At 41.7% G+C, this 27,108-nt stretch overlaps 1 protein-coding gene across 1 annotated transcript in view; it reads right to left on the bottom strand.

The window, feature by feature from the left end:
• Positions 1-14,578, bottom strand: part of LOC137156880 (ras-related protein Rab-10-like) — a 63,683-nt gene extending 49,105 nt beyond the window's left edge. Inside the window, exons 1-2 of the mRNA XM_067553883.1 lie at positions 14,428-14,578; positions 1,306-1,366 (exon numbers count right to left, since the gene is read on the bottom strand). Coding sequence (XP_067409984.1) covers positions 1,306-1,366; positions 14,428-14,578 — 212 coding nt within the window. The remainder of the gene's footprint in view (positions 1-1,305; positions 1,367-14,427) is intronic.
• Positions 14,579-27,108: the final 12,530 nt, after the last annotated feature.

The following is a 27,108-nucleotide window of genomic DNA, read 5'->3' as shown; positions in this document are numbered from 1 at the left end:
TTCAGTGCAACTTAAAGTATACATCCCAATGCTGTGCTGTGTCTTCCGAGAGAGAAGGGAAAAAAGGGGTAGAATGTGTGTCACTCTGCTGGGAAAGAGTTGACAAACTATTTTGAGCATTTATGTTAATATTTCTGACTATACTAGAGCCTATACTTAAATAATTGAAAGAAAGACAGAAAATAGGTTTTATCTACATTACAGTTTTAATCACAGTGTAGTTAAACTGATGTAACTGTATAGGGACAATCCTTAGTATAGAATGCCTGCACTGAATGAACTATGATTTCTACTACAGAAGGTAAACTGCAGAATGGCAGCATCTCAGCACCAGTGCAGCTAGATTAGGGTAGCTAAACCAATAGCTAAAACCCTATCGGTGAGGTCTTCACTACTGCCCTTGCCCCATTATGCTGAGTAAAGTGGTGTAAAGCTGCTCTAAAATGACAGGACCTCGCTGTGGGAGGATTTCCCCAGCCCAAGCACTGTAGAAGGCAGATGTAAGGTTGTTTTCTGAGCACCCTTTGTAAGACCTGGCATAGGGAGCATATTGGGGCAGGCTGGGGTGGGAGATGTCAGCTGGTGTTGGGGCTACCATACACAGTGCTGGTGAGATTCCAGGCAGCACTGCAGCCCATATAGCATCTGGGAAGGCTGCTGCAACTTAGGCCTCCAGAGCTGTCTAGTTTATGACAGAGAGTACAGGGCACCCCAGGATGGAGAGAATGTATAGGTAGTTCAAAAGCCACCATAGCCCCTCCGCCCAGTAGGCTGTGAGTTCTGTGCTCACAATTTAGATAAGCAGCAAAGAATCTCAGAATCTTACCCTAAATGTAGACAAGCACCAAAACTCACCAGAATGCATCCAAATTCTCTAGCCCTTGGAGATCTAGTGACTGGCAACCCAAAAATTGGCAAATATATACAGACCTCAGTACAAATGACTGGGCTCCACCACAGCTGCAGAACCAAAACTCCCCCTTTTATTTAAAAATAAGGTTACAGTGCCCAAAGAGTGATCTTGCTAGCCCTCACCCAAAATCCTAAACCTGGTCGTATGAACATATGTTTGTAGGTTAGTGAAATATTTAAATCCAAATCTCCTGGTTTTTTCTTTTAGGTTCAACATTTTAAAAACATGTACTAGTTGTTCTAAACATTAGAACACCCTCCTCACCCTAATTCAAGTTTTAAAATGATCTATTAAAATAATTACTATACTGTAGGAAGACAAAGCCAGACAAGATTTTGCAAAGTGTACTATAATTTAGTTGGCTTTCATTTGTGGGACAAATTATAACTTACCATATTTGAAGTTTCACTGTGGTATCATTACATGTTATTGTTTTTACTTTAAAATCAATGCCTAAAAGAAACAAGAAAATATGTTACATGTTTTGAAATAACGTTGATTTCTTTTGGAGATTGTAAATTTAAAAAAAAATAAAATTTCTGGGATGTAGATAAATGGAAACACACCAAACAAACAACCACCAAAACCATAAAACACTTCTGTATAGACACAAAACACAGGTAGGAAAAAAGAACTATAAGAATTCTTTTTGATATATATCAATATTATATTGAAATTGACTATCAAACTGGACAAAGTTTTATACTCAGTCACTCATTGTGCATTGTCAATTCTGAAAGTATGGCTACAAACCTGCATTAGCAGGCAAGTGACATGACAGCCGTCTGATGACCCATGCACAAAACTGTTGCAGTACTGGCAATGTCTGCTAAGGCAATCAGTCCCATAATAATAGTGCTACAGTTTTCCAAGGAAGTTTAATGACAAATGGTTACATGGCATTTGCTCACTCTATGCCATTCTTTAGCCTTTACTGAAACATTACTGAAGTGTCCGGGATTATATCAATAAGGTGTTATACATCAAGGGCAGAGGGCAGCCGCAGAGTGATTTTATTAAAGTGCTAGTACTATTCACATTTCAGTATTCCACAGCCAAAGGAAATTGGTGACTCAGGAAGAAATGGACTTTGAAGGCTAGAACGAGATTCTTGCAGTGATGGAAAGACATTCCGTTCCATCATTGTGTTGCTTTAATTTTCTTATTTTTTGCTTTTCTTGTCTTTCTTCTTCAGGCCATCCTTGTTAGCTCTCAACAGGTTGAAATAGGACAGCTTGTGCTCACCCATGGCTAAAAGCCCCTCCCCCAGCCTAAGGAGAGGAACTTCTGGGCCCGGGACTCAAGTAATTTCGGGGGACAACAAATGAGAAAACAGGAACGGTCTGAAGGTCAGAGGGCTAAACAGAGGGAACCTGAAGGGAGACACTGAACAGAGAACCCTGGACAGCACCCACTGTTCCTCAAAAGCAGCCAAAGAATCAGCGGATGTGGCCCAGAGGAACTCTGCCTGGATACGTGATTGAACAGAGGAAATAGGCCCCACAGTCACAGAGCACCTCCTCAGCCAACATCCTCTCCTTGGTGTTATAGATAGCCACCTTGACCAATGCAAGGAGGTGGTTGATGAGGAGGTTCCGTGACTTTGTGGGGTCATGAATGGGGTGTGGAAAGATCAGAAGGTGTGGAGAGAAGTGCAGCCAGAACTTCAGGAAGAGGTTCTGGAGGAGCCGTAATAGGGGTTGCAACCTGGCACACTCCAGATATACGTGCGCCAGGGTTTCCCTCATGCCACAAAAGGGACAGGTAGCAGGACAAGAGGTGAACCACGCCAGGTACACTCCTGTGTTCACAGCTCTAGGAAGGAGCCGCCAGCTAATATCCCCGTGGCCGTGGAACCAAGATGAAATACGTGCTGGGGGGTTCGAAGGGTAGAGAACCCCATGCGCTGACCCAGCGCTTGGGGATCCACCCAGTCCCCCTCGTTGTAGTCCAGGAGGTCTCTGATCTTGGTGATGCCTGCCAGCACCAGCCTCTGGCGCACCAGGAGGGACTCTGCCACCTGCACACTGAAGAAGGGAGCTATATAAGCCCTAGAATGCTCAGGGCCTTATTCCCTGTAGACTAGCCGGGGTTACTACAAGGCAATTAGGAGCAAGCTGGAGGCAGAGCAGGAGGAGTGCTGTGTTGTGTGGAGGAGGAGAGAAGAATCTTGAGGAAGGTACCGGGACCAGGAGGGGGAAAAAACTTGCTTAAGTGGAGCTGAGATACTCCCCAGGCACAGAGGCCTGAGAGAAGAAAACCTGCTCAGGAAGAGAGGGGGCAGGGAACAAGTAGCTGAAGGGACAAAGGGGGAAAAGAATTGCAGCCTTGGATACTGTCAGCAGCATCTAGCTGCTATTCGTAAGGACCCTGGGTTGGGGCCCAGAGGAGTGGGCGGATCCAGGTTCCCTTCCACTTCCCTCCTCACGGGACATTACTGGAGGAACCCCTTCCCGTGGAGACAGGGTAACTGGTGATACCCTGACCCACTACAGAAGGGAAAAGCACGAGTCCCACTAGAGTGGGCCAGCAGTTTGCCACAAGGGCTAGAAATTAAATTAATTAATTAGGTGCAAAGATAAGTGTATACTGGACATGAACTGAAGTTCAAGTAAAGACCATTTACTTCTATGCGGCCTTTTCATCTAAACATCTATGTATCAAAATCCCAAATGTTGTGATACTGAAACCTATTTTGGACCCAGTAATCATTCCTGCTGCCTCTGCAGACATTATACTGTTTTCCTCAAGGATGTTTTTCTCTACAACTTCTCTATTTTTTTCATTACTTATATTATCACAACAGCACCCAAAATGTCCTTAGGTACCATACAGATGTATGGGAGGATGCATTTCTTGCTCTGAGATGTTTACAATCTAATAAAAATGAAACTCCAAACATCACACTGGAATCTGCTATCTACTGAACTATGAAGGTCCAAAACAAAGATTGTATAATTCCTTGTAGTTTCACTACTTTAAAGAAAGCATTTTGAATGAGTTTCAGTCTCAAAATGCAACATCCACTAGGAAACCTCTTCATTCTGTTCATTCATTACAAGTCACCTAGCAGAATACTTTAAGTGGCAAAAGGGTATGTATTTCAGTCACATTAGCTCAACTGAGTTATCTTAATAAAACTGAGAAGCCCTGTTAGAATGCAGGTATGTCTCATGTTGTAGCCTAGGCTTCCCAGACAGCTAACATGACTTTAAATGTGTCAGCCTACATCTCAGTCAGGTTTTTCAACTGTGTTAAACTAATTTGACTGGGCTAATATAACTGAAAAAGTACACCCTTTTTGCATGTCAAGAAAAGGCCATATTGTGTTACAGTGTCTGTCATAACGAGATTTTATAATGGGCATCAGTGAAGTTGGGAAACAGAGTGCAATTCTGGTTTTGGTGCTACTATAATACAGATAAATAAATTTTAAAAATGCCTTAAAACATAAAAGGATAACCCTATGAAGAGAGAACATACTACATTTCAAACCCAAAAGGACACCTTCAGCTACAAGTTATCTTACTTAATTCTCGTGAGTCAAGACTCGACCTATCAGAAACTATAATACACAGAAGTCTATGCCTACTATATTTTTGAACTGTTGTACACAGCTCCTTTTTACAGAAGTAAAATCAAGAGCATCTTTAGACTGTTTTGGAAGGATAGCCTTAATAGACTTTCTTCGATAGCCTTCAGTTTGTAAATTTCTTCTTCTTCCTTAGCTGTGGGCAAATAGCCATAATTCTATAAATCATTCTTGTGACCCTTCCGTGCCTAGGGCAGCCACCCGAAAATGCCAAGGTCAGGGCAGGCTGTAAAAGGAGAGCAGATTCTCCCAGCACTGGTGGGTGACACTGAAGTCAGACTTCCCAACCAGCCACAAACTGCTTCTGATTCCCCAAACCGGTTACCAAGAAGCCAGTACACAAATACACACAGCCCCCTTTACTGCATTTTAGTCTTTGGCTTCCAATTAGCCACTCTATGTTCAGTAAAGAGACCAGTTATTTAAATTCTATGCTCTTTACTAAAAAGGTTCCTCCTAACCCCAAAGGGTCAGCCACAGTACCTGATCAATATAAGTTTGGATCTTACCCAAAATACCATGCTGCCAGCCAATCTTTTAGTGACTAAAACTAAAGGTTTATTATAAAAAGAGAGGAACAAGCAATAAGAGAAATGTTAAAGGATTAAAGCAATCAGATACATAAAAATGATTTGAAAGTCCATATACATTAGGTTTTTAGAAGAACTGTGGTGTTTGCAGGCTTGTATAGTCCTTCTGGTACACATCCAGTACCTGGATAGGCCTCAGTCCTTTGTTTCACAGCTTCAGTTGCAGATGACTTGGTTCAGAGGTAGATAGGTGACTGGAAGCTGAACAGGATTGAAGACAAAATGGATTCCAAGGCCCCTGCCACGCTGCTTGAGGAATTTTACAGGAACCAAAATGGAGTCCAGAGTCACATAGGCAAGTCCTAGTGAGTCATTAGGTATATTCCTGGCTTCTCCCCCTGGGCCCCTTGCACCTGGGAATGTCTTAATGGGCCATTAAGCAGCCTATTGTTCTGCGGCCATCCTGTCTGGGGTTTGTCCCAGACAGCACAATTTGAAATACAGATATTTCAAATATATTCATAACCTAAATTACACATATAACACATGAACAAAAACATGATAATCTTACTTAGCACATTATAGCCTTTTTAACAGTACCTGACATGACATATCTTACATGAATTATGATGATTTTGACATACTGATGTCAAACAATATTATAAATGCTCCCCCTCCCAATCCAGCCAGCGTGACACTCCCAACGCAAGACTGGTGTAGAAGGGAGTAATCAGAGCTCCAGAATACACCTTAAGGGCCCCCCTTATCCAGCCAGCATGACAAATCTTACCTTTGATGATTCCAAAATAGAACAAAACTGTCCTTTGTAATTTTCCTAAAATAACTCTCCTCTGGTAGAAAAGCAACATGAAAAATGTCATGTGTATGGGTTCTGTTCTGGTGAAATCTGTGTTTTAGATAAAGGGGCAGAGGTCAGATTCAGCACACAAACAGTGGACTGGCATATTTGCACCTCCATGCTTTTGTTCTCCATAATCTAAAGCAGTGGTTCCCAATCTGTGGCCCAGGGGCCAAAAGTGGCCCGCGGGAGCTTTCAAAGTGGCCCGTGGCTCCTCTCCCGCTGGCTGCAGAAAGGAGCCACTGACTATGGACCCAGGCAGAGCGCGTTTCCATGGGGCTAAAAGACCGGTGCAGGCTCCTTGCTGCAGCCAAGGGGATAGGAGATCAGCGCTCCCCTCCCCCTGGCTGTAGCAGGAAGCACAGGAAAAGTGCTCTGCCTAGGTCCCTAGGTGCTGGGGTCCCTGCTGGAGCCAGAGGGAGGGAAGCACTGATCTTCTGTCCCCCGGCTGCAGAAGGGAGCCACTGCCTAGGGACCCAGGTGGAGTGCACAGGGCTACATGACACATGCTGTTTCCCTGCTGAATCCAGGGAGACGGGAGATCAGCAAGAAAGCAGCCTCCTCACTGAACTCCTTCCATCTGGCTGCACTGGGGAGAGGAGGTCTCGTGGCAGAGTGGTGGCCCTTCAGGGTTGTATAAATTATATCTGTGGCCCTCGGGCCAAAAAGATTGGGAACCCCTGAAGGGATTCTCTATATGACCATTTAGTAGATGGCAAGCGTGGGTGTGACTCTACCCTGAACTAGACTGCTGCACACTGACTGTCCATGTGGACCCTGCTGCTGCATATTAACAGTTCCTTAGTGTGTGCAACTGTTAGTGCTAAATGTTTATGTAGACAAGCTTTAAGCTTTCATTTCAAAATAAAAATTAGTCTCTAGCTGTTACAGTTGCTGAGGTAACCTCAAAAGTATGACCCAAGTGTAAATGATGCAGAGACATCTACCAGTGTTCGCAGAACTGGAAACAATAGCTCTGAGAGATTTGATCTGCACCATTCATCTCAATGAGTGCTAACTCAGCTATCAATGAAAATACTTTAAGTCAACGCTGTTAACTCACTGCTTCCTAAACCATACAAGAAAGGAGAGAAGATTACATTGTGAAGATATACATCATCTACTCTGAGTCACAGCTCAGTTTGACACCACCTGTAACTGGGACTGGGAGGCATCACTACTCCCTTCTCTCCCCAAATCAAGGAGCCAAACTAAAGAAACAATGCAGAGCCCAGTGAGACATGAGCATGCTCAAGGAGGAGCCAATATCAAGAAGCTCAGCAGGACACATGAGCTTCACTGAGTGGAAGCCAAACCCAAGGAGCCCAGAAGAGTCCATGGCAATAATCAGACACTACTCCATGATTGTGCAGATGTTCAAAACATAATCTATTGTGTGCAGCATATCATATAGGTGGAACTTATTTTATGGGTAGAGCATGGAAGAGTTACCTTCTCCACCACTCAATATGATCTCTTACAGAGGGGGTTTATATGAGAATGCTAGTCATAACCCTGACAATGAAAAGACTACTGAATTTCAATTATTGCCTGAAAAACACAGACGTAGGTTGTTTGTTTTTTAAAAAGCCTTTCCTTTCAGATTAATGTTTGATGATTCTGTTACCAAGTTTTCTGTGCAGCAAACAGATAGAAAAATAACCCAGTCTATCAATGGGGTGATGACATATCAATAAGGAACTTTCATTTTATAGGTTAGAAAAATTAATGATGTTAGGAAGGTTTTGGATTTTTCCTACAGTTTTAACCAGATTGCACATTTGACTGTGTAAAAATTTAGTACCGCTATTCTTTTGCTTCTGTGCTTTACATAACATCTAAATGTTCCAAGGCAAGTTCTCAGAAAAATCAACAATTTGATATTAGAATCATCAGTTTGATTCCTGCTTGAATCTGGCTAGCAAATTCCTCTATCAAAGGCAAGTACTCATAAAAAGTCAAATAAAATGGCAAAATACTGGAAACTCTCCCTTCTTTTAATTTCCATATTCATCTTATGGATGGATGACTTTGGGACTAAGCCTTCAGATGCAAGATTCTAGTAGTATTAAAAGTTGGTGTTGCGGGGGTAGTTTGGGTGGAGAGGTTAAATTACTGCATGGGTCGTGCCTTTCAGCTGATGAATTCTCACTGAAGCTTCAATGGAAGGGAAAGATGAAATAATACAATTGGCAGTTGTAATTAATTTTATATGAAGCTTTCCTGATTAAATTAATAATGGTGGCTGGAAATATAATGTAACCCAAACATGCCTATTTACTCATGTTAGGTGATACGCAAATTTAAAATTTCAAAGAAATGCTTACAGAATTTGGTTTAATTTTTTGTTTAGCTCTCTGCAGTAGATGTTACAGCACTTGAGAGGTCACTTCCAAAATGTTGAGTTGGGAATATTTAAAATAAATAATTATTAATAATTCCAGCTGGGCATTTCCAGCCCTACAGGAAAACAGTTCTATTTGATGTAAATTTTAATAATAAATTGACAAGAGTTTTTTTATTTAGAAAAAAGGAACCAGAGACTGCTGAATCAGACCAAAATTTAATCTAAATTAAAATAAGGCATATTGACTTCTTAAGTCAACTTAAATGTATTGACCTAAAAGATCAATGAATGTTAGTAAAAAATAGACGTCAATATTTACTGCATGCATGAATTGTTCATGTCTTTATATGAAATTTAAAGCAAACTCAGCAAATGGAAAAGATCAGAAAGTGAAATGAAAAATACAGTGCCAAAGAGAGCTCGCAGATTTCAGATGGTTTTAGGCCAATGTATTATACAATATAATCAACATAAAAAAACTAACATTGATCACCAGCCTAAATATAAAAGTTATTTGAATATAGCAGCTTATACTTTCTTCTTTGGATTCTTCATATAAAACGAAGAAAATGATATAAAGTAAACCAGACCAACTTCTAAGTGCCATTTTCAAAATATTATAGCCATAGGGTATTTATGATTCTCTCCCTCCCTCCCTCCCCCTTTCTATTTAAATAATAAAGATGCCTGTTCAAGATTCCAGGAGAATTAACATAATTAAGTATATAATAAATACAATTAAATTAAATTAAATCTCAGCAGCTTTAAAAAATCAATTCCACAGGAACTCAGCCAGCCAATCACCCACCCCCTTCATCATCTAGGAAGCGTATCCTCAGCCCTGTCCAAAAACCCTCTCCATTGTCTTTTCCAGCATGCCCAGAAAGTCACCAGATTCAGACTATTTCAGGTCAAGACAGGACGCAAGTTCCAGTCTTAGAGTCTTCACAGAGAATGTCCTGCCAGCTTCCCCCTCTCTCTTATTCCAGACTGAACACCTCTGCTGATGACAGCTGTGGCAGTATGGCATGGGAAGAGGGGCCATCCCTCAGGTAGGCAGGTCCAAGGCTATTTAGGGCTTTACAGGTCATAGCTAGAGACCAATGGACAGCCAGTGCTGACTGGTGCCACATGTTCCTAGGAAGATGCCCCACTCAATAAGCAATCAACTGCATTGTGCACAAGCTTCAGTCTCCAAATGGTTTTAAGGTGTAGTCTCATGTAGCACATTGCAAAAATATAATCCTGAAGTAACAAAAGCATGGGTAAAACTGGCAACTAACGGTCAAAACTTCCTAGCCAAAAAGCTGACTGGGTCACTGTTGTAATATGACTGTCAAACAGCAGCTGGGAGTCTTAAGTCACCCCTAAGTTGCAATACAAGTAACTAATGGCAGATTTATTCCTTCAATTAAAGGGGCTGATAGTACCTCTGCCATTCCTTCCAGAGGCTTCTCCCAACCCACTGTCTGTCTTATCTGGGATGAGCTTCAGCTAGCTTGTTCTCATCCATGCCCTCATCTCAACTAGACACTGGCTGAGGCTCTGAACTGCATCATCCAACTCAGACTAGACAGGCCTACTGTTGGTCTAACAGCATACGGACGACACTGACGACCCCATGCTTCTTTACTGACCCTCCTAAGTGAGGGCTCTCCAGGAAGAGGAGCAACAGCCCACAACTATCCACTAAAAACTCTCTGAGAGAAAAGGACAAAGCCACTGAAGAGCAGCATCATCTCAAAATCACTCCTCAGTTATACCAGTCATAATACATTTCAGGGCTGGAGTGGAACCATTTAAACAGTACACGTTTACTGAGGATGTTTTCAACAAAGTCACTCCCCTGAATTGGTAGAAATAATTAGCCAGGCACCTTGAAACAGAGTTCCTTCAGTTGCTAAGCCAACTTCTCACAGCAGTAGCTTCCTCTGCAGGCACAGAGAAAATATTTTCATTGTTTGGTATTATTCACTCAACGCTAAGAAATTGACTGGGAGTTGATAAAGCAGGTAAACTCATATTTCTGTTTCAGTGTATGAATAAAAATGATAGTGGGAATGGGGAAGATCAGAGCTAGTTGTAGAAGTTTTAAGGACAGCGTACATTTAGTGTTGTGATGACCTGTCTGTAAGAGTTAATAAAATTAGAAAATAAAAAAAAAAAAAGTTTAAGGTCAGCCGGCAACTCAGGAAACTGCTGCAATTGCAAACGTGAAACATTTATGTAACATTTAAGATTTAGTTTAATAAAGTATAAGAGCTATTGTGTTTGTGTGTGTGTGATTTAGTTCTTACCATTCCTAATGTACTGCTGCTGCATCTGCAGCTTGACACAGGTAATGAGTATCATGTACTATTTCCTAAATTAATAAATTACCTCCTAGATAGTGTAAAATGCTGTATTGAGTTCTAAATTAACATGTTTTAGTGATCAGATTTGCACCATTGTTTAAGAAATATGTGAAGAAGTACCAATGAGAAGCTTGATTTAAAACAATGATTTTCTCTTGGTAAATCACCTCGATTTAAATCAATCCACCCTGCTGCAATTTATCCAAAATAACACAAAGACAAACATTTTATACATACACACACTTGAACGTATGTCCCTTTGAACAGAAATTCAAAATACAATTGCCTGTTTCTTCCTTTCCCCCCAAAAGCAGAACTTGAACGCTTCCCTGTGAAGAGAAATTCAAAATTCTGTTCCTTTGCTTCTCCCCAAAAGTGGAACTTGAATGCTTCCCTTTGAACAGAAATTCGAAATCCAGTTGTCTGTTTCTTCCCTTCCCCCAAAAAGTGGAAGCTGTGCCTCTTTAGAACCAAGCTTTCCACAAATATTTTCCCACATAGAAGCATATGACACTGTAGAGAAACGAATAGCTAGGATAACAATTCATTTAATACAAGAAAGAATCACTTGTAGACATTTTTTCGTTCATAGGCTTTCCCTATGGCTGTCTATCCCATGCCATTGTTTAAATAAAAACAGTTATTCTTTATAGTCTGCTATTCTCAATGATGCATCTGCCTTATGATCCGTATAAGTTTAATTATAAAATTATAACTGCTTATAATTCACCCAAACTGCATAATTGAGGAGGAAGGGCAACCATCCCTGAGTGTTTAAGTGCTGCATAAAATGCTTTCAATGAAAATTTACTGTGAATGCATGTTTTCATTTTCTAAAATATATAATTTTAGAAAGTTTCAATAAGCAGAGTCTATTAGCAACTGCTACAAGACATACCTTTTTTGTAGTCTCACCAAGCTTACTTGTAGCAACATGGAACCTAGCTGCCATGACACAAAGAGACCCTAAGCTATTCCCCTCCAATTATTTTTTGTCTATGACTATCTTTACTCTCTGAATAAAGGTAAGTTGATGACACAACCCCATCAAAAAGCTCAGATTCCTAGGGACTAAATATCTCAGAGGACTAGTAAAGGCCTTTTACTTCATTTCCAATTGAAATTCCAGCTGGATAGGTAATGAAAGGTAAAGTCGTTTGTAACCTTCAGATGAGCATGCAACTGGCTGCAAGAAAGGAAAGCTCTTAGTCAAGACTGTACCAGACATGTGTCTTAAAACTCTAAATCAAAATTGCTACTCTTGTTGGTAGACTTAGTAAAGAGACAGAAAACTAGATGGACATAAAGTCTGAACTGCCCTATCATCCCTGGAAACTGTCCCTCCTGGACACAGCTGAGGCCCATTGGGAAGTTGCAGCAGAAAGGTAAACCATCGCTGTCTGCGTCATACTATTCAGGACAGGAGGCTTCTACTGCCAGTACTGTTAGTCTCACACTTATCACCAGTAACCCCTTATTTTAAAAATCTAGACCCAATGTATACTACAAAATTGACCTGCTTGGGATTTTGAAATCAGATTCAGATAATAGGTATTGAGATTTGGATAATTTGTTTACATCATGGATGGGACATAAAATTTTCTTAAAAGACTTTTTGGAAACCACACAAGACTTGACTTTTGAAAACACACTCATAATACCATCAGCTTTGTAATATACAAGAATGTTGATTCTTGAATAAACAGAGGTAGAGAATCAGAAATTCCATCCCTTTGAGAAAAAAGTCTCAGAGGCATGAGTTCATTTCCAATATTGATAGCATCATGAAAGCAGTCACCTCCACAAGAATTCCATAGAGATGTCTTAAGTAGGGATGTAAATTTCGCTTAAAAAAAGTAACAATTTAAAACTCAAAATTATATCGGTTAAATGTTTAAACGATATAATTTTGTGTCCCTCCATACCCTGCCCCCTCCCCTCAGCCCGTGGGTCGTGCCCCCAGCCTGGTTCCATAGGGGACCCCCGTTCTTGGACCCGTAGTTCCCAGTGTTCCACAGGGGGGCGCTCCACAGCACCTGCACCAGGGCCTTGGCTTCCCTGGGCAGCAGCAGTGTGGCCAGCTCCATTGTGGTCCAAAAGCCTGTGCTGCCATGCCCCCAGCAGGTCTGGGACTGGGTGTGGGGTAGCAACTGTGAGAGCAGGAGTATGCGTGCGCCCAGCCCAGCTCTGCGGGTGATACCCCATCTCAGACCCGGGGCCGTGGACCGTGTTCCCGGTGTTCCGCATCGGGGCACTCTGTAGCTCCTGCACCAAGAGCCTGCGCCTCTGGTTAGCCATTAAGTTAAGACTAATACTTATCAGTTAATCATTTAATATTTTACATTCCTAATCTTAGGTTCCATCATTAATTACAGGTTTTAAAGATCAATTTCACTATCCTACACCTCCCTTTCTGATGGTTAGACTCTGCTATCCTTATTCATATTGGTTTCAATGGAATGACTTGCAGAATAGAGTACTATTCAACTTAAGTTATGGTGTTAAAAACTGGGCCAAATTCATCTAACACTCATATGGTCAGATTCTGAAATCCTCAGTTACATTCAGGATTCATATTTAAATCAATACTAATTGAGGAGAAAGGTACTAGTCCAACATTTCTAACTGTAAGGGTAATTTAGCTCTAGATGAGGTTTTCAATAAAAACAGGTTGGACAAACACCAGTCAGTGATGGTTGAGGTTTACTTGATCCTGCCTCAGCACAGGGGGATGGATGAGAGGATCTCTCAAGGTCCCTTCTATCCCTACATTTCTATGAATCTATGACTCTATATGTAAAGATGATAGAATCTCACCCATACTGAAAACATATATATAAAAATATGCATATGCAGAGCTGCTGGAGCGTGCAGGTTTTTCTGCATACTTTTTCTATAAGTTTTCATTAAAAAGCACAGAAATAAATCAATTACAAATGCAGTCATCCACACCTATGCAAGAAGAAGAGAGTCTCTTGGATTACTATGACTGACAAATAATTACCTACAAGGTCACTAAAATAAATGGAAAGGATTTTAACTTTTTACCTATCAATAAGGTAGAGGAACTTGGCGTTTTAAATTAGATTGTAAATTCTCTGTGGCAGATTTGGGGGGGGGAGGGGGGGGACACACGGAGGACAGTCTGCCAGGGTGGGTGTACTGTGAATGAGGGTTGGTGTGTGTGTGTATGGTCTGAATGCAAGTTCGCATCAATCTGTCACAGTGTGTGTGTGGTATAAATGTGAGTGAGTGTCAGGATGTGTGTGTATACGGTGTGAATGAGTGCACGTGTCAGTCTGCCGGAAGATGTGGTGTGAATACAGATGTGTGTGTGTCAATCTGCCAGGGTGTGTGTGGTGTGAATAGGTGGTGACACTGTCAAAGCATGTGTGGTGTGAATTCGGCTGTGCATCAGTCTGTTGAAGGTATGTGGTATGATGTGTATCAGTCTGACGGGATATGTGTTAATGAGGATGTGTCAGTCTGGCAGGATGTGTGGTATGAATGGACGTGTGTATCAGTCAGGGTGTCAAAGGGGGTTTGTGTCACCCAGACTGTTGGGGTGCAAATGTGGGGTTGTCAGTCTGTCAGGGTGTGAATGGGTTTGTGTTGAGATGTGTTCATCTGTCTGTGAATGAGTGTGTGTGTGTGTGTGAATATGGGGGTGTATATCAGTCTGACAGGATGTGAGTGAGTGAGTGAGTGAATGAGTGTGACTACGGGGGTGCATGTCAGTCTGACAGGGTGTGAGTGGGTGTGTCAGGGTGTGAATGCGCAGGGGTGTCAGGATGAACTGGCAGGGCCCGGGCGCTGGCGGCGTGTCACTCACCGACGGTGGCGATGTAGGCGCCGCGGCGGGCGGGCGGGCCGGGCTCCGTGTACCTCCTCACGACGGAGGTTTTCCCCACGCAGGACTCCCCGGCCATCACTATTTTCAGGAGCAGCGGCTTCCCCGCGGCGCGCTGCCCCGGCCCCGCCATGTCCCAGGCGGACCCGGCAGCAGCGGGCAGCCCCGGCGGGGAAAGTCAGGCAGCCACGGAAACGAGCGAGCGGCGGGGGCCGCCCAGGCTGCACGAAACCGAAACTAGCCCGAGTCAGGGCCCCTGCGGTGCGGTGGGGCGGGGCGGGGCGGGGCCGGGGCGCGACTCCTTCCAGCCTCACGCACAGGCAGGAGCAGGAGCAGGACCCGCCTATCGCCGCTTGCGGCTCGTGCTGCTGCCCCGGGCCTCCCCGGCCTTGCACAACAGCCGCCCCCCGCCCCCGCCGCCTTTTCTTCCTCCCCTGCCCCTGGGCGAAGCCTGGCGCTCGGGCCCCGGCGCGAGCAGTTTCCTCCTCCCGCTCCGCATGTGACACCTGCGCCCACCTTAGTTCCAGAGCCGGCCCCGAGGCCATAAAGTCACCCAAACCCAAGGGGCCAGCAGGCTCTTGTATGAAGGTCAGAGGAAAAAGCTGCCCACGAAGGGTTAATCATCCGAGGAGTACTTTGTAAGGCTCCTTTCTAGAGGAGAAGGAAAGGGTTGGGCATTTAGGGGCAAGGTTTCCAGAGCAGAGGGCTCTGTGATGAAAGCCTAACAGGAACTTAACTCAGACAGTCGGTTACCACAGATCCTCAGCTGGTTTGTCCTCTCTCAACAGGGCACAATAAATGGTAATGCAGGGTTTAGATGCTATAGCGAGGGCCTTACTCAATGCAGGGGCCATTTTGGTCAATTTCACAACCATAAGATTTTAAAAATCATAAATTTCACCCTTTAAGATCTTTAAATCTGAAATTCCACGGTGTTGTAACTGGGGCGTCCTGAATAAAAATGGGGTCATGGGGGTTGCACTATTGTCACCCTTAGTTCTGAGCTGCTGCTTTCAGAGCTGGGTGGCTGGAGGGCAGCCGCAGCTGCAGCTGGCCGGCAGCAGCGCAGAAGGGAGGGCGGCATGGTATTGCCACCTTTACTTCTGCACCACCTCCCTCTCCTCGGCTCTAGGCCAGGCACTCAGGAGTAAAGGAAGCCTTGGGGTGGCTCTGTATGTGTGGGATGATGAAGGTGCCCCGCCCCCGCCAACCACGAGGCCCTGGGTGGCCGCCCACTCACCCACCCATAAACCGGACCTGTCACTCCTCCCCCTTCCCTCCGATGCAACACCACCCTCACTTCTGCACTGCTTCTGGTGGTGGCACTGCCTTCAGAGCTTGTCTCCCAGCCAGCAGCCGCTTCTCTCTGGCCTTCCAGCTCTGTGAAATCTGGTCTCCCCCAGGAAATCTGGCTATTGTAGGGAGACCAGATTTCACAGTCCGTGATGCATTATTCACAGCCATGAATTTGGTAGGGCCATAGCTATATATATAATTCTGTCTTTCCCATTACTGCTTACCAGAGCAGAAAAACAAAAGCAAACAATAACATTAAGGGGAGGAAAAGAACATACTGTATACACAAGCAGCCATATTATATACACTAGAGCCGTGGTTTTCATTTGCAGACCCTAAAAAATTTCAAATAGAGGTGTGGGCCCCTTTGGAAATCTTAGACATAGTCTCTGGTCCCCTAGCAGTCCGCGGACCACAGGTTGAAAACCACTGTTCTATGACAATGACAGCCTTTTGTGGACTCTTTAGACCAGTGGTTCTCAACCTACTTACCATTGTCAGCCACATATGCAGCTCTCTATTTGTTATGTGGACTGCATTCACAGAATATATATACTATATTATCTGTATGGCCCTAAGGATGTCACGTGGGCAGCAGCTGTGTGCTGATTGGGCCGTAAGGGGTCCTCAGGTTGAGAACCACTGCCTCAGACATAGTCTGTTTACCCCCAGGGTCCGCAGACCACAGGTTGAAAACTACTGCACTAGACAAACCTGATCCAGCACGACCAAGGTCCATTTCCTTCTGACATGGCTATCCTTATAAACAGCATGAGAGCAAGAAGATCTGCTGATCTTCCCCTTTTGCTGCTTAATTCATCAAATACAGTGAAACTAAACAGTGTATATAACCCTGAAGAATGAAAATAACCAAGCACCTTAGATGAAATATGTATGAGATGTAGCCTAGGATTCTGAATACAGGACTGAATATCAGAAAATGGAGGAACTCAAGAGCTCTAGACCTGGTTCTGTCACTGATTTTTCATCTGCCCTTGGCTGAGTCACTGAACTTCTGACAGTTTCTCCTCTTGTGAAATGGGGATAATAATCTAATGTATGGATATATTTTTAGAGATAACAGGCTTATTATAGCTGGACATCCCACTAGGATAAAGACTAACATCCTCACTAGCCAGTTGGCAATCCTCACCATTCTGAAATATCCCACAAAAGTATGCTTCAGACTATTGGGAAATAGTGGGTTCTGATTAATAAGAGGCACTGATTTGTTCATTCAAATTGGTCTTGACTCGATGTACTTTCTGTGATCTTTTTCAGAGGAATTACAGTGTTGGAACCTTGATATGGGCTTTTAAAAATAGTTTAAAATAATAAAGAATCTGTATCATTTTTCAGTTTGACTGAAAATTGCATGGGGTCACTTCTTATTTTATTCTAGATTCCCGGAGCCGTTGCTTGACTACACAAAGTACAAAAATATACTGTAGAAATTACTAAGATAGTTATGTACTAAAAGATATAATTTCTATAATTATTTAAAAAAACAGTGGTCACATTGTTTGGCATGGAGCAATATAGACATCAACTGAGACTCTGTCCCACCACAGTCTCAGAGCTGCTGCTACTGGTCTGTCTATCTTACACATGCATGATATTGATTGTGCTTTCCCACCCTTTCTACTTCTTATCTTCGAACTTCCTTGGTGGCTGTCTCTTGAATTTAGCTGAGGGCTGTTATGTAAAAATGTTTGCTGCAATGTTGAGCTCTGTGCTGAGATCCCATTAGTACTTGGAGTGTTGCATGGGGCTAAAGGTGCATGTCAGCCATCTCTCTGCTTTAGGAGTAGATAAATCTGTAAGGACTTTTTTTCCCCTTTTTTACTGAGTTTCCTCACAGATGAGGAGACCATAATACAAACCCTTGAGGAGTATAGGAACCAATAATTTACAGTTTATTTTATATCAACTTCCTGGCATCAAATAAGACATAGAAAGATGAAGAAATAGAAAATGGGATTCTGAGAATTTACTTTTCTCGGCTGTGATGTGTTATTAGCTCACATTCCAAAAGAGTTCTAGTCTAACAAAAGCTATGTCATCACTGCAGAGTTAAGTCATTGACACTCAAATTCACTCCTTTCAAGTTAGCCTAGCCTGAGTGAGAGCAGCTACACTGCAAAAGAATGCTCAGGCTGCATGAAGTTACTGCACAGTGATTGTGTTAGCAGCTGACAAGTGTTCTATCTGAGCTATAGGCTATCTCCTGCCATGCCCACCAACTCCAATTAAAAGCACCACCATGCTCAAACTAAGGGGTGTAGACAGGATTTAAATTAGGGGCAACACTTGAGTTGTAACTGAAATTAACTCTGCAGCGAAGCCCTAAAGTGATCAGTGTCACCATTACTAAAACTACAATATCACTTGTCTCTTCTTTCTCCCCACCACTCTACTCGCGTTCCTATCCACAAGGGGACAGTCTTTCCATCTGTTATTACCAACTACAACATAGTTTTAAGGTCAAACCCTTTAAAAATTAGCAGTGGATAAATGCAACATAAAAATGCTGAAAACACAGTTCTGTCCAATTCAGTTTGTTTTAAAAAATTATGCTTCAAGTTCCAGTAACTGAATTGGTCCTATTTGTTCATACTGGATTTGTGCTTATATCTCCCACCCTGTAAACATATTCCATATCCCTATAATTGAAATAAAGTTGTTTAATTACTAGAGTGAAAGTGAAAGTCAGAGCTTTATTAAGATCATGGATTTGAGTTATTAGAAGAGCTTGTCCACAGCACAATCTATGTAAATTATAAAACAAAGCCATACAATGTACATTAATGGCCCAGGGGTAGTCCCATGACACCATCACTATGAAAGCAGGAGACTGTTATTGTTTCTTCTCCTTCTTTGCTTGAATCTTTCCAATAACATGATTCAGTTTGATAACAGGATATTGTTCCAATTTGAGAAATGATCCTCTCTCTTCCAGAATTCATCTTTGAATCTGTCAGTTTCTCTAGGTCCAGGATATTAAAAGGAACAGTTATTTCAAAAGGATGTAATAACTGGCCTTTGTGCACTTAATAAAATCCAGATTTGTACTTCAAGTTCACTCAAAGAACTTAACAATTTTTATGGTAGGGGCCCATGTGACATGGAGACCTCTTAGCAAAGGGTCCACAGTTCTTTGCAAACACCTCTCACTTCAGACCCGACAAATTCACTACACCAAACACGTCTTTCAGGATATTTATCCATAAAGAGTAATATATAAGATATCTACAAATAGCTCATAACTTGTCAAGACACAAAATCATTACAAGAAGTATGTACAGATAATAGTTAAGGAACAATGTATTTATATTGAAGTATGTTATATGGATTTGGAGTAGAAATTAGTTTTGATGATGACCCATTTAGACAAAAGGGAGTTGTCACCCTTCATAGTCAGATGGTGAGGTAATGCAAGTTTCTATTATCTATCCTTGCCACAATGCCAGAAAAATCAATAGAAAACCATCAGAAACAAGGACAAAGAAACAAACTACTTAAAGGTAGAAAACAAACTCTGCAACAAAGCAGAAGTTTATCCTATCTGGGAATAGAAACAAAAAGATTGTTTTAAGTATAATGGACTATATGGAAAGGCACTCTATCCATTCACTGAGGAAAACCATTGGTGGATTGTGTGTGCTTTCAGGAACGTTTGGATTCTGGTTCTTGAGAAACCAACCAGCTCTGCAACAAACTGAACTTTGGAGGAAATCTACTTTTTTAGATAAGAATGATAAGTTAAGTTAAGTGTTAAGTGTGGACCTAAGTTTGTGTTTTATGATTTTGTTTTGTATTGCAACTGCTTGTTTCCATCACTTCCTCTTGTTTCTAGTTAATTCTTTATTCTTTCTTAAATAAACCTTTCATTTTATCATAAGTGCTCACAAGTGCTGTGTAGTTTACAGAAGTGGTGGTTTAAGCCAGAGGATCTGGAAATTCTGCAAATAGCCAGAGTTAGGGGCTGGGTAGTAGAAGGGAACACTTCAAAGAGAGTTGGGAATTGGGGTGCACCTATTGTTAACCTGCTTGGTGAAGGAAGGGCAGCATAAGCCCAGAAGAGAGTGCTCAAGAGGGTTGGCAGTGTCAGGCAACAGACTCCTCACTACCACTAGCACCAAAAAAAAAGAGATTGCCTCTCATTGGAGATTAGGTGATAAAGATGAGGTGGTAATACGGTGGCTCACAGTCCTGGATACCCTGAGAACTATTATAGCCCAACTTTTATTTTTCATTCTTGCATTAGAGCCAGCTTAATCTATAACGTTCAATATCACTGCACAATAGATTTAAACTAATACTTCTTGACCAATTCTGCCACCTTAATGAGTTCTGTAATTCTATTTCTGTCAGCCATCTCTATGCTCACTGAAGACTACAAAGGGAATGATCCCCAAATATCATAATATATTGTTACCTGTCATCTCTGTGTTCTTGGGGAACCAGGGCACAGTACCCAACCTGTCTGACTCACGAAGCCTCTGCTTGAACCAGAACTGATCAGAAGAAAGACTTACAAAAAGCAATGAAAAGGCAGTGGGAGACACACCTAAATCCCTCCGGACAAGGGTGACATGATTAAGGCACCTCCCCTGGCCTCATTTGCATCGCAGATGAGACAGAGAGGCATCTCCATTAGCATACAGAATGGAGAACAGAGATTCCAAGGCACGGACCACACTGAACCCTGGGACCAGAGAAGCAGGGAAGCCTGCATGTTGGGTGGATCTCTGCTCCCAATGTTAATGAACCCACGCCTGCACACCCCCAGCTCAGCAATTATCGGACCAATTCCAGTAATGAACCCTCTATTGGCATCCAAATACTGAATCTGCCTAATTGCATTGTGAGCTCCCTCGAAGGAACACCACCCATAGCCAGGAATGATCAGTTTCTATTGTCCAGCCTAAACAAAACAACTCTGATAAATTCCCTTGAGTCATCGTTTACCCATAAAAAAAATCTAGTGTTATCCCTTGAACCATTGTTGTTTCCCTACAAAATCCCCTACCCAAGTTCAAAACTCTGTTCTGATGCCTGGATCCCAAAGCTTCATCGGTTCCACTGGGACTCCCCTTTTCCTGACTGATTGTGTTGGGGGCTCTGCCTGTCTCAAGTACTCTGGACCCTAAGCTGAACAGCCTGTCTCCTGAAAAACTTTGACCGGTTCAAGCTGCGCTGAGTGGTGAGACCCCAACTCTCACTCTCTCTCTCTCTCTCTCTGGTTAAGCCAGCCCACTTTTTCCCCTCAGACCTAATTTGATCTCTCTCTCTCTCTTTCTCTCTCACCCCAGGTATAACTTTCTAAACCTGACTTTTGTAATCGAACTTTGGCTAGATTTCCCCAGTACCCCAATTGAAATAGTGTAATATTGTAACTGGTTATTTTTTCTCTCCTTGTATGGCTATTACTTTTAGTATCATAAATTTTATATACTTGGCAATAAAATAACTTTTATGATCAAGCTGGTTGCCAGACTCTCTCCAAACTTCATCTATTCTTGCATGTTCTCAGCGTCCCTATTTTGCTCTGCAGCAACGCTCCTCTTACCTAAGCCAAAGATCCCTGTAACGCCCAAAAATCCTGTGGGGTTTGCTCCTCTATGGGGTTACAACCAGAACAATTGTAACGTGAAGATGGGGATATAATACACTGAACCTGTGGCATATTAGGGTGGAAGCTTGGAAGTGCTGCTCAACCCAGCCTGCTGAATCTAGGGGCATAGAAGGGGTCAGTTTGGGAGTGCTGATCAACCCAGTCTGCTCAGCCGTGCTCTGTTAATGTGTGTGTGTTCATCTGATTCTGGGACTGGAGGAACCCAGCCCTGGAAAACCTAAGTCCTGCAGGGTAGCTCCATTGGGAAGGGACTTGCAGAAGGGAGAAGCAGAGCTCACTATGGACACAAAAGTGACACAAGTAGTACATTGATAGAATTACAGAACACTCCCCCCTAGGAACGTCACCCTAATAAATTAGAGCACCCCAAGGTGACGGCCAGATCTGGTAACAATATGCTCCTGCTTTCTCCACAATTCTTTTAATTCCTCTTTTGGGGCAATACATACATTGCAAAATACTTTACTTCTGCAGATAATGAGCTAATTATCTCTGTCCAAGCTTTTCAAAATAAGTACCTTAAAATTAAGCTCCTAAATCTATATTTAGGCACCTAAATAAGTGATCTGCTTTTCTAAAGTGCTGAATAGGGGCTGTTGAAAGCTTGAAATTTCTGAATATCTGATCATTTATTTGGGTGCCTAAATATGGCAGGAAATACTTTTTTGAAATACTCCAAATTTTATATATATATTAATTTAAAATGTTCTTATTGCATAGAAGTGCTTGGAAATAAACAAAGATGATACATTAGTTATAACAATGTTCAAACTTGCAGTGTTTTATTATTCAGGAGTCAGAAATGAGCAGCCTGTGCTGCCTCTGAGCTGCCTGGAAACAAGTGGTTAGGCAGTTCCTCCTTACCCGTCTTGAAAACTCTTTTGTATGTTTGATAGAAGTCAAGCATTTTGTGAAGGATAGCTTACTGGCACTCTATGACTCTTCAATACAAAACTGGACACATATAGTGATGAGACTAGGATCCAGTTAGAATTGGTTTGGAACAGTTAAATTATTTCCATTTTATCCTGAAAAACTTCACTATGAATCAATCTCATAAGAGAAAATAGTGAGTTTCCAGTGAGCATTGCTAAAATGGCCATTTAGTGCTTTTTTAAAAAAAATGAGTTTGCAGAATTATATGCTCACCTTGAAGGTTATTCCCTTGCTAATTAAACTGTTACTTAAAAAAAAAAAAAAAAAATATTTTTTATTGTAGTGTGGAGTAAAATATATTGAAAATTAACAGATTTAACGTTACCACTATAATTAGTGAAAAAAGGATTGAGGATTTAGTTGACCGTGTAAGGGAATATTATTGCCTTGAGTCTCCATTCTACTAAACCAGTTTTATAAACTGGTGTAATTGATTACACAAGCATGAAACTGGTGAAACAGAGTGGATGATAAGATCCTATATTCTTAGAACGAGCTTTGTTGCATGAATTTACAAAATATACTTGCATAACCACTTCGGAAGCCAATGCTTTTTAGTACCTCAAAAAATTAAAGAAAATGGCGTCAGTCCTCGAAGACAAATGTAGGAGAGGTTATTACTTATTGTTTGTTAAGTGCTGGCAATGTGCTTAACACTGAAGCAAGACAAAAATAAAAACTGTTCTTGACCCAAATATCTTATAATCTAAAAGGCAGGCACAAAGGGCTAAATTCTGTTCTCACGTATGTGTAAATCAAAAAAAACTCCATTAATGTCAGATTTACACCTGTATAAAACTGGTATGTGTGAAGGAAAAAGTAGGCAGACACAACACACTCAGAACCCAGAGGATAGATTATAAATATTTTTGTTTGTTTGTTTTGGGGCATTATTATTGTTGTTATCCCTTTTGCCTCAAGCAGTTAGCCAAAATTTGAAGTTCTCTGGATTGTTTCAGTTAGGGGGAAAAACTGATGGTGGAGTATCTTTAATGCAATCCTGTTTATTTATAAAGAATGTACAAAGTCCTGTTCCCCTGAACACAGCAGGAATCAAAGTAGCAAGAGATTTCTTTGCTCTCAGCTCCCAGACCTTTTCTAACCCCCAAAGCTGTTTTTCTTAGTTTTTTTTTCCTCCAGGCCATACTACCAATATGTTCTGTGGCTATCTGGTGCTTCCTTGCTTCCTTCTCTCTCCACTTCTATGGTCTTTTTCTTTCTTTTTCAGACAAACCTTCATAAAACAATAGTGAAACCCACTGTCCACATGTGCCTGGCATGTGCCATCAGTTTGGGTTGTGACATGTGCCTGTCTTTTGGATGGAGGCTGTTATTGTTTCAATTTTCTGGTTCCATATGGGAATTTAACTATTTCTTACATTTATCCCAAATGAAGGGTATCTGTTACACCCGTCAGTTTCAATGAGGTTTAGCCCAACTCATAATATTATATATTATTAACTTCTGGGTATAGTGAAAGTGGTTATTTTTAGGAGGGATTTGAATGAGAAGTTAGTGATTTGGTAATCTGGGTTTGGATGTCATTCCATGTATAAATTGATATTGTGAGGAGAATGAGGGGACTGGTGGGCCAGGACCAGGCTGTGTTGGTTAGGTCAAGAAAACTGATGTGGTGGGCAGAGAGAGCTGGTAGAGGAATTCATAAAGGCGATTGCTGTGTTCACATTATCAGGTCAGGAAAAGAATTTTGGTGACAGCAATTTGGACAGAATGGCGAGGAGCAATATGTATAACATGATGACCAGAGAAAGGAGGGGTTTCTGTAATCAAAGTGGGAGATGATTAGGACATAGACAAATGTTTTAGCTGTGTAAACCAGGAGTTTGAATGAGCTCTTCTCTGCCATCTATTGACGAACAGAGGGAACAGACCTCAGGAGCAGACCCTATTTGCATAGACACACCTACTTGCCAAAATGGCCAATTCTGGCTGTTTTGGGTTAAAATTCACATGAGTCTTGAATGCAAGGGTAATGAAATGTTGTTATCCTTACAGTATGACTAAAGTTCTGTACTTATGCCTAAATTGGGGGAAAGGAGGTCATCTTCACTTCAACTGCAGAGGTTCAAAGTCAGAGGGGGTGGGAGCAGGTGTTCTTACCTGGCGGTGTAGATTCTGTTCACAGTGTTCTAGATACCATTTGACTCTTCCCAACCAGTGTTTAAAGATAGAGCTGATTAGACTCAATTGAGAGTCCTTATTTTGCTCAGTGATCCCTGAAGCTGGAATAGTTGGTAAGCTAGTTTAGTGGGCTGAAGCTTAGAGTGGGTATGGGGTAGTGGGCTGGAACAATTTTTATAGTGGGGGTGCTGAAAGCCATTGAACCAAACTGAAAACCCAGGGTATGATTGAATCCGCTTCAAGCTAGGGGGTGCGGGAGCTACACCAGTAACCCTAGTTCCAGCACCTAGGGTTTGAGGGCAGTGTTTTGTAGTGAAAGACAGAAGAGGCAGCAGCAGTGAAGTTCCCTATTATCCAGTGAAATCACTATGGACTGGAGTAGGTGATGGAACCTCATTATATGGCATCACAACTAACAGTAATACAAGAGGAGTCATTGTTGAACCACCACCCTCTCAGAGGTGGGAGGTGAACCTACCTGAACATGACCCTGTGCTCTGGGACTTCACTGATCTCAGATAACTCTGGAGAGAAAGGGGAAGTGGCATGTCAAAGGAACATTTGTCTGCTGGACTTTCACACTGCCAGGTAGGAAACAGAGGCAAACGATGACTACCTGAGATAGTTGGGGTGGGTGTTTGTTTATTGTTTGCATAATTTTGGATAACTGTGCTAAAATCCCTCCCTTATCTCAGGATGGGAGGGAGGAAGAGGATGAGGGCTGGGATTTGTGGGTGTGCTCTGATGTTCCAGGCTTCCATGCATTGAAGTGCTCTTGAGAAGTTTAGTTTTTTTAAGTACTATGAATCTCTGTAGGGGGGCAGGGCTGGTTTATATTTTATTTTTGGCTCTTTTCTGGTATTAGGGAGTTTGCTGGCTTCACACTTGTTTGCACCAGTGTGACTGCATTTTTCCTACACGTCACAGATGCCTGGAGCCCTAGATAGACTTTTTTATGTATCATATAAATTTAAATAAGTGAATTAATAAATCAATACGATGGGGCAAGGCTAAAAGGGTGGGTTTGGTGCTATTAGGGATAAAAATGTTTAGAAAGTACCATTCACAAAGTATGAGTAAAATAAAAAGATATACCGAACATTTGTTTTTCTTTAACTAACCGCCAAAAGTGCAGGCACCCATTTTGATTCAACTATCTGACTTTGCCTCGTATATCTTGAATGTGATTGTTAGACACAAAATGATATTTTATTTATCATTAAAAGGTTTTAAAGGCAATTTCCTTTTTTTAAGCATTCTGAAAGCACAAAAAGAAAAAAACAATAAAGCAATATGCAATTCTTAGATCTTATAATCCTCTTCCTAGAAAAAATTACCATAGGAATCAGGGTAAATCAGTAGCTAAATCTATTGTAGATGAATTATATTATGTTGAAAGGTATCAAGCTAATGACTCTAAAACAATATGTACATTATATTTTTTTCATTTCAATTCAGGATTCTCAGAATAAGGTACTCAGAGACAAGGATAACCCATGTTCTCCATAAAAGATTCTTGGAAACTGAAAAATAAGGTATTTTAATAGTTCGTGGTAACTGTTTTTCTTAGCTTAAGCGTAGGTTTTAAAAAATGGTACTCATTGTTTTGATTGTATTTCTTTCATGCATGGACAATCACGCTGATGATGCATTCACTTCAAGTGAATTTTCCAATTGAAAAAAGTGCTCTTGAGTGGCTGAAGTACTATGAATCACTAAAACCTCATCTAAACCCAATAAAAATACAAGCTGTGGAGAGCAGCCACAGCAAGAAGACATTCTGGAGTTGTGCTGCATGATTCAGCTAAACAGAAAAAGATTTTGTTAAGACAGGAGAATCTCAGGAATCTGACAGTTTTGTTAAAATGAATATTACATTTTGCCAGAAAGACAGAATTAACTCTTCTGATGGAACGTCCAGTCACACCTTTCAGCCACTCTTCTTACAATGTAGGACACAGATTCCTAAAACACAGGACACCAGTCCTTGATATGTAAGACATAATGTGGGATAAATTTTATGCTCCTACTGCCACTCTTCTCATTTTTTTGCCTTGCTAGTCTCTCTCTTTCTCTCTCCCTTCCTCCCTGTCCTCTGAATCCCCAAAATTACTTAAATTTGCCAAGTGTTTGGAATTTGTTATGTAGACTTTGTAGCATGGAGGCTTATAGCAATAATGTGATCAACACATCTCATCAGGTGTGGTTGCAGACTGTTATAGTAATCACATATGATTAATAATCTGTGTTTGGAATCTCAACCATGATTAAAAGCTTTTGGTTCTGATCCTGAAATTGATAGCACCTGGGTAAAATGCTGCCCCCATGTGGAGCACCCAGTGAAAAGTCAATTAAGTTCCACGCAATGGGAATCACAGCATTGGCCGAGCGGTAGGGTGGTTAGTGCCTGAATGTGGGAGACACTATCCACAATTCTGATTTGCATAGACGATAGAAAAGAACTCTGTGCACACATGAGTACACCAAAAACTTTTCATTTTGGTCCCGGAGTTCAGCCGCTGGCCCTTTCTTTGATGTAGCTAATAGCTTTTAGATGTGAACTAGAGAAACAGTTGTAGTACAATAGCCACCTATGAGTGAGAGAAAATGGAGCGAGAAGCTGGGTCCATTTGGTATAAGGTAACCTATTA

The sequence above is a fragment of the Emydura macquarii genome, unplaced genomic scaffold (assembly GCF_026122565.2).
Source record: "Emydura macquarii macquarii isolate MOO-44397 ecotype Brisbane River unplaced genomic scaffold, CSIRO-AGI_Emac_v2 contig_1477, whole genome shotgun sequence".
NCBI classification, from domain to species: Eukaryota; Metazoa; Chordata; order Testudines; family Chelidae; genus Emydura; species Emydura macquarii.
This window is presented reverse-complemented; position numbering and strand designations above follow the sequence as displayed.